Source organism: Brachycentrus maculatus, unplaced genomic scaffold (genome assembly GCF_059751285.1).
Source record: "Brachycentrus maculatus isolate JH-2025_06_01 unplaced genomic scaffold, ASM5975128v1 h1tg000031l, whole genome shotgun sequence".
Taxonomy (NCBI): domain Eukaryota; kingdom Metazoa; phylum Arthropoda; class Insecta; order Trichoptera; family Brachycentridae; genus Brachycentrus; species Brachycentrus maculatus.
This window is the reverse complement of record NW_028280785.1, coordinates 1,269,522-1,282,515: the sequence shown is the minus strand read 5'-3', so window position 1 is coordinate 1,282,515 and position 12,994 is coordinate 1,269,522. Positions and strand designations below refer to the sequence as shown.

Genomic DNA, 12,994 nt, shown 5'->3' with positions numbered 1-12,994 from the left:
TAGAAATGTTAAAGATTTGCATTTTTAACGATATTTTTAGTAGTTAATAATGTATTCAAATCCATCGATTGTATTTATCTTGATATATTGGCCTCGAAATATGTCTGGAAAACTTGAATTTATTTTACAGACATTTATAATTGTTGTTAATGTAAAATGTTAATGTTAAATACTACAATTTTATTTTAATTTTACGGTGCGGAATGCATTGAATCGCGCGTCACAATACTTTTTTTTTAATAGAGAGATTTACCAAGCAGAACGTAAATTAAGAACTGGATTGATATTACCACAAAGTAACTGCCGAATCAATTAATACATTTATTTTACAGCCATTAGGTTACTTCCTTTCAAGTGGTCATTGAAGTAGAGATGTGTATTATTAACGATGTTGTCAGACGTCAGTAAAAATTGTTACATTCAAATACACTGTTTTTTATACGTACCGAGTAAACCGGCTTCAAAATACGTCTGGGAATTTTAATTAATTTTACAGACATTGAGATACTTCCTCTCGGGTTGCCATTGAAGAGGTAATAATTGGGCTTCTTAAATGACCATGGGATTCTTTAGTTCATTACTCTTTGAATCGGGAATTGACAATGACCAAAGGGACAAAATTACTGTATACATCAATGGTCCTTAAATATTATTTTGTTAAAAAGTGTATATATGTATGTATGTATATACACACACGCACTTTTACAAGTAAATGGGCGATGGTCAAGCAGTTATTCAAATATTCATACTGCTATTAAAACACCTTTAGATTGAAAAATATGTTTAATATATAAAAGTTTCAACAAAAATTTTGAAAAAAAATAATAAATAGATTAATACTTAAGAATATAAACCAGGGTAATTTAGAGAGTTCGCGTTCGTTTGTCACTCTATTTATTTGCGTTGATGACATTATTATTTTTATCGATCGGTAATTTTAATGACATTGCTATAATTTTTATGGCTCTTTCTCGTGTAATAAAGCTTTTTTTAGCAGTATACTAGAGTACTGTTTTAAATTCAAATATTGTCATATGCAAGTCATCGACCAAATAATTGATCGAATCGAATTTCAAAAATACAAGGTGGCGCAAAATAAATCACCATTTTTTGTTCCCCTACAAAGATTATCTATCTTGGTATTCCAAACACGACTTCTCATTTATTTTAAATAAAGTAATATAATTATAAAGAGTATGAAATCGCAATACATTTTTAGGGATCGAACAATTCGTCAACGGGTACATTTGAGAACAGATTCCGAATATTCCCAATTATTCCTTCCGTAATGGGAGGCAGTTGTGGTTTTGCGACTTCTTCAAATATCGCTTTCCAGTTATCATTGGCAAATCTGATAAAAGCATCAGCTGAAAAATAAAAAAAGTCAAGTTAAAGGAAAGGGAATTCTTTAAATAATCACCAAATGAAATTAAATGAATTAATAAAAAATAATTTAAATGAATGGTTTGTTAAATAATATAAATATATTTGCTTGAGGCTTTAGGATTTGGGTGAAAATAATTGTGGCAGATTTGGTGCATTTTTTTGTCCACCTCCGTAGTGTATGGTCAGCACGCTCATCTACCGTTCTGGAGGTCTGGTTCGATTCCCAGGGGGGTTAAAATAAATATAGGTGATTTTTTCACTGAAATTACCCTGGACTGAAGCGGAGGGCTGATCACCTTTTCTTTATAAGTTAACGGTCAAGATACAAGTACAAGCTATTAAGAGATGCTAAATTAATATTTAAAAAAAAACAAATCACCGGCTCATGAGAAAAACGGGCAATCTTAAAATTTAAATATGAATATTAGGAAATATGAAATAATGAAAAAAAATATGTTTCAAAATAATATTACATATTTTCGGTTTGTGTGCGTGTAATATTCAAAAGCTGAAAACATATTTTATGATAATTTTTTCACTTAAAATATAATATCAATGTACTCACCTAGGTCATTATTTCCATCGAATAGATTTGTGAGCTGAAATTGAAGACTCCCTGGCGTATAGGTTGTTTTATTTTTGAGGATTTTCCAATAAGTTTTTCCATCACTACCCTCCACGATGTCATAGTATAATTTGAAAATATATTTTGCATCATCTGTAAATATTAAATGAACAGTCAATGTAGTAGAGCAATCTTTAACCAGCTTTCGTAATAAAATCACTCTGAGCTCCTTTCCTTAAGTAATTTATATTTTAATAAATATATTCCAACCCTACATCTAAGAATCTTAAGTGCATGATTGGTCAACTTTATTTAAAAAAACATATAAATGTGATTAATTTTGTGCTAACGTTGTGGAAAAATATGATATTTATAATACAAATATAAAATCGTTGCATACGACCACTTTTGAGTTCATTGATGTAAATACGATTTGTTCTTAGAACTACTGATGCTCTTTTCGTATGTATGTGAAAATACAAAACCACTTTGAGAAACCATTTAAGTTGTGTACAATATCAAACTTAATTGTTGATAATCTCGTTAAAATATACCAAAAATAGTAAAAAAAGTAATTTTTTATTGATTATTTTCATTGATATCAAGGAATTTATACAATTTATAACACTAAATTCGAATTATGTACGGTTTAAACATAAAACATGGCTCTCATATTTAAATAAGAAATACAGCTTAAGCGTTTTCCTTACCATTATACATCACTTTAAAGTTTAAAACTTATTAAAAAATATTACATATCAAGAGGTTATTCGATTAAAAAGAGGAATGGTGGCAGAATTTTATGACTTCGGGATACAAAAGTTGGAGCATAATCATCTCCAAAAGTATACAGACAGAAATGGAAATTACGTAGAACAAATAAACAGGGTTTCAAGCTTTAAAATGACGTATAATGCCAAGGAAAATAATGAAGCTGTATATTTTAAAAATATATAAAGGTTCCGTATTTTATGAATGACTCCCAATACGAGGAATGGTGGCAAAATTAAATGACTTGGGGCAGAATTTAATAACAAAAGTTGGAGCATCATCATTTGCTAAAGTATTTAGACACAGATGGCAATTATGTAGAAAAGTATAGTTTCAAGCTTTAAAATGACGTATAATACTAAGGAAAATAATGAAGCCATATATTTTTTTTTAAATATAGGAACCTTATTTTATGAATGACCCTTGAATCAGGCTTTGTAATTTTCTAATTTTTTATTATTTTGGGAAACAAAAAGACTTTGTTTTTTGATCCACTCACATTCTTTCTCAAGTTGTATTTCTCAAAATAATATATCACTATGATTCACAAAGTTAATGCTTTCAATATTCAAAATATTCTAGTTTCATTGCAAGATTCTGATGTTAAATAATTACTGAGTTATGTTTAATAAAAACGTTTCGGACTTACTCAATTTGACTTCACTCCTTCCATCTCCTGTTACTGGAATTATGAGGAGACGACCGTTAGTTTTGTATTTCGACTTTATATGTGCACTATTAGACATATAAATTGTCAATGTTTTCCTCTTTTGATTTAATCTAAAACAAAATTTAAATAATGCTACCTAATCTTAACATGAACGTGAAACACACAGAAATATAATAATAATAATAATTAGAATAATGAAAATAATAATAATAAATACAATAATAATAATAATAAATCTTTTTTCCAGCTTGACTAAGTGGCGGGTGCAATACTTAGTCAGCCATATAAGTTTTACAACATTTAAAAAAATATATATGTCAGGAGTCCGATTAATCGGTGGGTCAAAGACCAAAGAAGAGGTCAAGATTATTTTCTAGGATATAGTGGTATGGCGTTCTAGGCCCCTGTAGGCAAGTGGTTAGTAAAGTAAATTTACAAATGTGGAATTGGAACACTACAAGTACAATAAAACACTTGTATTACATAAAAATAATGCTTGTTTTATACCATTGAATATTATATATATATTAATTTAAAAATCAAAAACAGATTTTTTTTAGTGTAAAAAGGTGTATTTTATTGTTAAAAAACAAATAAAAATTAATATTGTGATTTTCAAACATTTATTTGAAAATGCCATAACTAGGTGAAACAATTTTCACAATAATAATTTTCATGTGTTTTTTAACAGTAAAATAGAACTTAGTAGTCTCAAAAAAATGTGTATGGTTTAAAAAAATAATACATAAATTAAAATGGAATTCTACAAATTAAACGCAAATCAATGAATGAATATTACATTGTAACAGATAGTTATTTTATATTCCAATCCATCGATGGAAGCTTCTGTAGCTTCCAAAACTAGTCGTCATTTAAGTGGTAAAAAATAAGTGTTTTATTTATAATTTGCTCATGTCCAACCACAAAATTAATGCCGATACAAAAAATAACAGCTTTTATACATATATGGGAATGACAGTATGAAGTGTTCTGTTAAATTCTCAAATTAAAAAAAAAATAAAGGATGTTAGGGGATTTTTCATTATTGTGTGGCCGTATATCGCTCACTCCTTTCAAGAACGTCATAAATCAAAAAACTTGATTTTTCAGTAGAACGTTTTTAAAGTTTAAAAATATAATACAATGTATTAAAAATAAATATCGACCCTTTTATTGAAATTTTTACTGTGCAACAGATCTTTTTAGGTAAAACTTGATGGATTTTTCTCCATTTGAAAAATATTTAGTTTATTTTAAAAAAATAATAAAACAATACCTTTTCTTCAAAATGCAAAAACAACACATTCTTCCCTGTAGCGGGTAAACATTAAGTTAAAAAAATGCTTCTTTTGCTGGAATATAGTACACTTTCTGGGCATTCCGTAAACATGCACAACTGAAAATTGGCTATTTTTGATTTGTGTGAGCGATATGTGTTTGTTATTTGTAATTAGGAAGGTTAGTTAGTAGCGCGTACTTGTGTTTTAATACTCGTATATATGAATGTATTGATGTAACTGTTTTGTTAAACATTTTCAATTAATTTTTAACTTCGTTAAAAAAATTGCCTTGCACGAAAAGGTCTGTCAGGAAGCCTGGACGATTTTGTATCAGATCTGCGAATGCGGTGGGACAGCTTTCAATATATGTTCTGTTAAATCCACAAATAAAATAAAATAAAATATATTACATGTTGTTAGGCTTTTTATTTTACTGTCTATAAATTGGAAGGTTAGTAGCGCGTATTTATTTTGTAATACTCGTTTATATGTGTCGCCTACTTTCAAAATCCACCAGATCCATTTTTTAAGATTTTAAAATAAATACTCTATCGGAATGCCAATTATGGGCTTTGTTGATTAAAATATTTACATACTTAAAAACTCTGCTAAAAATACTTTAAAACAGCGTTGTATTTCCAATTCCGCAATATTCATAGAACTTGCTTTCTGACCCATATTGGCCAATCAGAGAGCGGGGATAGGTCAAAATTTAAGATGACGTCATTATCGGTTTGTTACTCGTGTTTTTTTAAAATTACTGAATAATTTTCTAGAAAAATGAGAAAATTCTCTATTTCATAATTCTTTATCTAAAGACAGACAAATCTTTTAAACATAAATGTTACCCGGAGAATTTCGCATTTTTTGTAAAATCGTCTTACATGGAACTGACGAATTTTGAAAGTAGGCGACACATATGATGTAACTGTTTTGTTAAATCCCCACATAAAATAAAATAATAATTAATTTAAATGAGGGTATTTTTATCATTATTCCATCTTACTTTATGTTGTCAATCGTGCCTGTTGTGAGGCCGTATATTTTGTTGTCTGTAAATTGGAAGGTTAGTATTGGGTTGGTGCTTTTGATGTCCGCAACGACCAAAGGCTCCATGCTGACGATTCCGAGTTCAGGAATCGCCTTGTTTAAGAGGGGAAGAAATTTCTGCGCCGTTTCTTTGAGGCACGCATTGACTTCCGGGTCCGAAAGCTTGCATTTTTTCACCCCATTTGCTATGAAAGAAAAATATTAAAATAATAAATAACAAGTTTATTCAAAATCTAAGGATTTTACATACTATATTATTTCGAGAAATAAAAATACTTTGTGTTTTTATCCACTCACATTTTTATTAACCAACTAGTTTCGGCAACAACCTGTTGCCCTCTTCAGGGTTTAATCATAAATTAATTTATGAATAAACCCTGAATAGGGCAACAGGTTGTTGCCAAAACTAGTTGGTTAAAAAAAATGTGAGTGGATCAAAACACAAAGTATGTTTATTTCTCGAAATAAAACATCAATATGATCCACAAAGTTAATGCTTTCAATATTCAAAACATTTTACATACTAGTTAGTATTGACTTACCTGTCCCGCTGACAGTGATAGGGATATTGAAAGCAAAAGTAATCATTTTCTTAACACTCTCCTTATCATTCATCGTTCAAGTTATATAATACCATTTAAAAAAAAACTGTTTTTACTACTAATGACTGCTGGTTTCGGAATAATCATTCCATCATCAGATCAAATATATGCTATATAATAAAGACTATAGTCTACATTTGACCTGATGATGGAATAATTATTCCGAAACCGGTAGTCTACAAGAAGTGTATTTTAAAGTGGTATTACACAAAGTGAACGACGAATGAAAAGGAGAGTGTTATACTAACATACCCATACAAATGAAAATTACATAAATATAAATCATACATATAAAGAAATGCGATCCCTCAGACAAATGTGTGGCAAAACGATGTTTGATAGATGTTCGAATGATGAAATAAGGAAAGAATGCAAGGCTAAGGATAAGCATTATAGATAAAATTAAGAAAGGTGTGTTCAGATGGTTTGGACATGTGGAACGTATGAGAGAGGAAAGAACGGTTTAACAAATTTATGAGGCGAATGCAGTTGGAAAAAGAAGCAGAGGAAGACCGAGGAAAACTTGGCACAATCAAGTATGTCAAATACTTGAAAGCGGCCGGGTCAGAAGTCGTAATAATCGTCGGGTATGTATGAAAAGATGCATGAATGTGGAAGGGGCGAAGAATGTTAGCAAAGACAGAGTTTGTGGCGTTCGAGATATCGTATTTCAACTGCATTCAGTCTTACTAAAAGTATTATAATTATTAAAAGTATTAAATTTTTTAAAATGTTACATACGTAATGATGCTCCCAGCACCCCAGACACACATAATGAAACGAGTAAAATAACTTGGCCAACTTTCGCCATACTCGAAATGAATCTGCTGGTCAAATCTACTGGAGATTAAATACATACTCTTCCAGTGAAAAAATATATACTTGACTTCTAATAACAACATATTACTAACATACGGCAAAAACCCGAAGCATGGTAGTACCTACGTTTTTTTCGTAATAAGAGAAAAACTACAATTTAAACACTTCGATGAAGAAATCATTTTGATACAGGGTAATTAAGATTTATCTTTCTTAAAATCGTTTGGTAGATATTAATCAAATATCCGGTCGGTAAATATCAAAGTCTCACTAGTTGGTAATCTGCTGAAACATCTTAGTTTTGTAAATTCATGTCTATATTTTTATTAAAAATATAATTAACCTTAAAACGAGTATCATGTACTTATTTGTACCCTTCACCTATTTATTTAACTTCAAATTTAGACTGGATTGCCAAATTACAACTGGATTTGGTCGAGTTTAAACGAAATGCGTTTTCGGTACAGAAACACCGAAAAAGCTGTGTAAATCGCAGTGTAATTATGTACATATTACAACTAACTTTAAAATAAGCTAGATTGGGAAATTGAAATATAAGATTTTTTTTTTTTTTTTTTTTTAGATGGGAATTGCATTTATTATTTACCTTGCTTATTATGTACAAGGTTTATAGATCATTTAGTGGATTTTTGTTTCTTCTAGCTAATTAAATATGTTTTTATTTGAATCTGTGTTGGGAACAGGAGGGATCATCTAGTGTGGGTCAAATAGGAACTTCTCTGCATTTGCTCATTGCTGGGAGGAAACCACGTAAAACTCCTCAGGAGAAGGCGGACTGTTGACTGTCATCAGCAGACCTTCCATTCCACTAGAAGAGGGTTCGGCATTTTGTGTCCTACTTTGGTTTATGTTACCAATGTCCTTCACTATTTTTATCATGTATGATACTACCTCTTGTGACAATTCCTTATGAACTATCACGGATTCGATGTTGGATAGATCCTCACCCAGGCTCCTGCAACGCGCCTCCAGCTGTTGTCTTTCAAAGCTGAAAAGGGGGCAAAGCATCAACAGGTGAGGGACATCTTGAGGTGTCTCATCATCACACGTACAGCTGTCGATCTCGGAGATCTTGAAACGATGTAGGTAGCTCATGAACCCACCGTGACCCGTAAGGATTTGAGTGAGCTCAAAGCCAGGTTTCTGCAGTCTCCTGAAATCAAAGGCATGGAAAATGGTTGGTAAGAACATTTTGGTTACCTTTCCGGTGGTTTCGTTCAAATAACGATCGTTCCAGAGTTGGAGGGTCCTGCTTCTAATTTTCCTTTTGGCAAAACTTAGCGGGAAGTTGGCATAGTCAGGGGCAGTCTTCTTGAGTGTTGCCTCCCGGGCCTTTTCATCCGCCTTTTCGTTCCCTAGGATACCGCAGTGACCCCTTATCCAGCCGATATACACATTCTGGTGTCTGCATCTTAACTTTTGAATATCTGTTCTGATGTCCATGACAATAGGGTTGATCGAATTTCGGTCCGCTATTGCGTGGACGCCAGATTTACAGTCTGTCAGGATCGTTATCTGCTTCCATCTGTTGGGGGGTTTTTTCAAAACATAAAACAAGGCTTCTTTGATCGCATAAAGTTCCGCCTGGAACACAGAACAGAAGTCGTCGAGTTTCAACTTCCTCGAAGGCAGCTCTCTCACGCCATCGAAGGGTACAAAAGCTGCACCTACTTTGCCGTTCAAGAGACTACCATCGGTGAAGATCCTCAACTCTTCCTGCAATGTCCCAGGTAGAGTCTGGTCATCGTACCCGTGATCTATGGAAAGTCGTTCAGCTGGATGAGGGAGGGAGAAGTAGTCTCCGACTCCCTGGTAGAATCTGTCTTCCGGCAGGTCCTGCAAGATAAGGCTTTTCTTGACTGCGTATGCCTCAGCAAGCTCCCTAATCCTCAGATCGAGTGGCATAAATCCACTTAAAACCTGAGCTGAAACAAGGGAGATTGTCCTGTATCCTTTGCATGACCTGATAGCAATATGTCTTTGCATGGAGTCCAGTTTCTTTCTGATGACTTTCTTGCGAACCGCTTCCACCCACACGCTTGAGGCATATGTTATCAGAGGTTCTACAGCGCCTATATATATTTGCTGCATAACTTCCGGTGACGCTCCCCATGTCGGTTTGGCGGCTCTCAAGAGTTTGTTCGTGATGCCAGCTGCTTTTTTGCAAACGTTGTCAACGTGTTTAGACCAATTTAGGTTGCGGTCTATGGTGAGGCCCAAAACCTTGAAATGGTCTACGAATTGCAACTGGATTCCGTTCATGTATATTTCCGGCTGGCGGTCCTTTCGTCTGGTAATAAACATCGCGTTCGTTTTATCTTCTGCAAAATGGAGTTTGGCCTTAATTCCCCATGTAGTGATGGTTTTCAGGGCGTTATCCGTCATTATCTCGAGATCCGTCGTGCTGTCGGCCACAGCCGTCAAGAGAAGGTCGTCCGCGAATGCCCTCAGTTCTACCCCCTGGCCCAAGTCTTTCTGGAGTACATCATCCAAGATGTAGTTCCAGAAGCTCGGTCCGCAGGAAGATCCCTGAACGCATCCTTTGGTCGTGACCTTCTCGAGAGTTGCATCAAAATGTGACAACACGACTTTCCTCTGTTGATGATAACTTTTCACCAGCAAGAACAAGTTCCTAGGACACTTTTTACTGCTAAGTTGGCACATTAAAAATGGCCACCAGGCATTATCGAAAGCTCCCCGTATGTCAAGCGAAATCGCGACGATCATTTTCTTGTCTTGCAGTGCCGTCCTGATTACCTTGACTGAGGCATTGAGAGCATCCTCTGTCGATTTTTGGGGTGTGAATCCATATTGTTTCGGACTTAACTTACCGTTACGATGAAAATGCCAGTTAATCCGATTGATCATCATCTTTTCGAGTACTTTTCCAAACACCGAAATGAGTCCGATCGGTCTGTAGGACTTAATATCTTGAAGGTCGTCCTTACCTGGTTTGGGTATGACTATGATCCTCGCTGTTTTCCATGGAATCGGGAAGTGGTTCAGTCTGAGACATGCGTTGTACATACCTAATACTAATGACCTGTCTGCGTTGAAGAAGTGAAGGCAGATGTCCGCGGTGAAGTGATCTTCGCCGGGCGCCTTCTCCGGATTGATGTTCAATAATGTGTCCTCAATCTCCTCCACCGTAAATAACGGGTCGTTTTCTGTATAAGGTATAACTTCTGCAAACCGCCTGATTTTGATTTGTTCACGTGTTTCTGACTGTGTGTTGTCGTCCGGAAAAAATATCTCTAAGAGTCGCTGAGCACTTTCCGCAGCCGAAGCTAAGTACTGGCTGCCATCTTTTAGCGTCGCTAATGGAGTGGTCCGGTTTCGGTTGACCAGCACTCTGTGAATTGCAGACCAGGCGGTTTCTCTGTTTTGCGACGCGCAATAAATTTTCCATGACTCTGTTTTGGCTTTTTCGATAGCTATTTTGTAGGCATGTTTAGCCTCGAGATACTCTGGGAGCGTTTTCGTCTCTCTACGGAGTCTTCCCGAGTTCTGAAGCCTGTGCCTACATTTAGTAGCTTCTTTTTTGAGCTTGTCGAGTTCAGCGTTCCACCATGGACAAGGTTTCCTTGAAGAGGGTTTCCTGATCGGTATACTAGCTTTACACGACTCGCTTACAATTCGCATAATTGTTTTAATGTTCTTCTCTAATTCAAGTGAGTTGCTTAATTCAAAGAAGGACTTTTCCGTTATATTTTTAACCCTTAATTTACTTTGGATTCTGTTTGAAAATTTGTCCCAGTTGGCTTTTTTTGTATTGTAGATTGCTGTCTTGTTTTCCGTGGGGTTTTGTATATTTGAAGAAATTTCAAAATAAATGGGGTTATGATCACTCAAATGGTTGTCATTGGATTCTACTCTCCAATTGTCGACTTTGTCTAATAGGCTTGAAGAGCAGAATGTTGTATCAATAACGCTTTTGAGGTAGCGTTGACCGCGATAGGTCTCGAAAGTTGGACGGTTACCTTGATTTAAGGTGTGCAGATTGAGTTCCGAAAGGAAATCTGCAACGTTTTCACCCCTTTTGTCCGTTCTAGCACTTCCCCACCACACATTTTTAGCATTAAGGTCACAGCCTATGAGTATTTGTACCTTTCCGAGGAGTTTTATTTTATCTAAATGTGGATTGACGTCCGCGTGTGGTTCCACGTACATGGATCCTATAATAATTGGGCCTGCGTCGGTGATTATGCTTACCAGTGTTGTATTGGAGTTACTATATTTACTCAATAGAATACCATTTAAGTGGGGTTTGCAGATTATTACTGCCGCTTTGCAGACATGCTCCGATGAAGTTACCGATTGAAAGACGGTAACCCCCGATGCATTTATTTTGCCTGTATTCCCTGTATAAGGTTCTTGAAGCAGCAGTATATCCGCTCCCCTTCTGTTGGCCAGTGCTTCTTCTTGTGCCGCTTTGCAGCGGCCCAAATTCCACTGTATAACCTTAGTCGCGCCTGAATTGTTTATTTGGATCCCGGTGGCATTCGGAGCAGCGGAATTAGCCATAATTAACTCGCTCCATCGTTCTCAGCATCATTTTTAGCCGGTAGGGGCAGTCCCTGTCGTTGGCCCTATGTTTAGAGGCCTCGGTCTTACCCTTAGCCATCTTAACGCAGTTCCAACAACGGTGTTCTTCTTTGGTCTCCTTTTTGGTGCAGGTGATCGACTTGTGATCTCCCGCACAGTGGAGGCAGCGGTCCTTCCCCTCCATGCATCTGGAAACAGAGTGTCCAAAACCCATGCATTTGAAACATTGCATGATGGGACAGCTATCTTCTACCTGTACCCTCTGGTACCCGATGCTGATACGACCCTGGCTAATTAAAACTTCTCTCACCTCACTTTTAACTAGAAGCACGGCGTTCCTCAGTCGTTCACTGTTCCGGTTTTTAAAGGTCCTCTGAAGTTTAATTGCTTCTTTGTCGTGTCCGACGGCTTCAAAAATAGAGTCATTCTGCTGGAGAATGTACTCTATGATTTCGTCGTCTTTCGTGTCCTTTTCTATGCCTTTAAGCACGACCGTGGGCATTAAACGCTTTCCCTCTTTCGCTACCAGGTTCCCCTTGGTCAGCCTGGGAAGGGCCGCCCTCATCGTGCTGGCATCGTTGGAGGTCGGGAGTTTTATGATGACCTTGTTGTCTCGGGCTGGTATTAAGGCGCTGACACCTACCTTCAAATCTGACGGTCTGACGTCCTGTCTCAAAGTGGCCATGATGTCCGACGTCGTCTTGGTTTTGTCGGTAGCGCTTACGATGACTGCATGTGCTCCTCCTCCGGCAGCTGCAACAGATGCATAACTTATGTTACTTACCGGCTGATGGGAGGGAGTACTGGCGGAGGCGCTCTTCTGTATGAGAGCAATCTTCTCTTTCAGGAAGGCAGACTCTTGCAGCTGAGATTTCCTGGTCATCTCCGCAGCCAGGTCGATGATATCTGTAAACAGATTTAATAACCCTTCCCGGGACTCTGCGGTTATTTTGCCTTTAATATTTTCTACCATTCGCAGGCCAGTAGTTGACAAACTAATGACCCGCAGAGAAAGGTCATTAGTGGGCATACTCACCTTGTTCTCACTGGAAATGGGAGTTACCTCATCTTTACGGGATGCTGATGGGGGGATCTTCTGGGAGGTCCCAGAGCTTGATGGTGCAGGCTCTTTTGTCTCAGCTGGTTTCTGGGCTGTCTTTCCAGAGTTCGGATTCGAGCGATTGGGCCCCTTCGTTAGGGCAGATTTCTGGGATTTCCCATAACTGGAGGGAGTCGGGTCCTTAGCGATCTGCAGTTCTGGCTCAGTTGCTGCTTCTTTCTGGCT

The 12,994-nt window shown here is 36.3% G+C and overlaps 1 protein-coding gene across 1 annotated transcript; it reads right to left on the bottom strand.

The window, feature by feature from the left end:
- Window positions 1–764: 764 nt before the first annotated feature.
- On the bottom strand, window positions 765–7,153 carry LOC148312843 (circadian clock-controlled protein daywake-like). Its single transcript, XM_088272246.1, has 5 exons — window positions 7,066–7,153; window positions 5,679–5,907; window positions 3,372–3,502; window positions 1,952–2,104; window positions 765–1,367 (listed from the first exon to the last, which is right to left on the bottom strand). Exons 1-5 carry the CDS (start codon window positions 7,133–7,135, stop codon window positions 1,216–1,218), a joined length of 735 nt encoding a protein of 244 aa, XP_088128372.1. The 5' UTR covers window positions 7,136–7,153; the 3' UTR covers window positions 765–1,215.
- Between the last annotated feature and the right edge of the window lie 5,841 nt (window positions 7,154–12,994).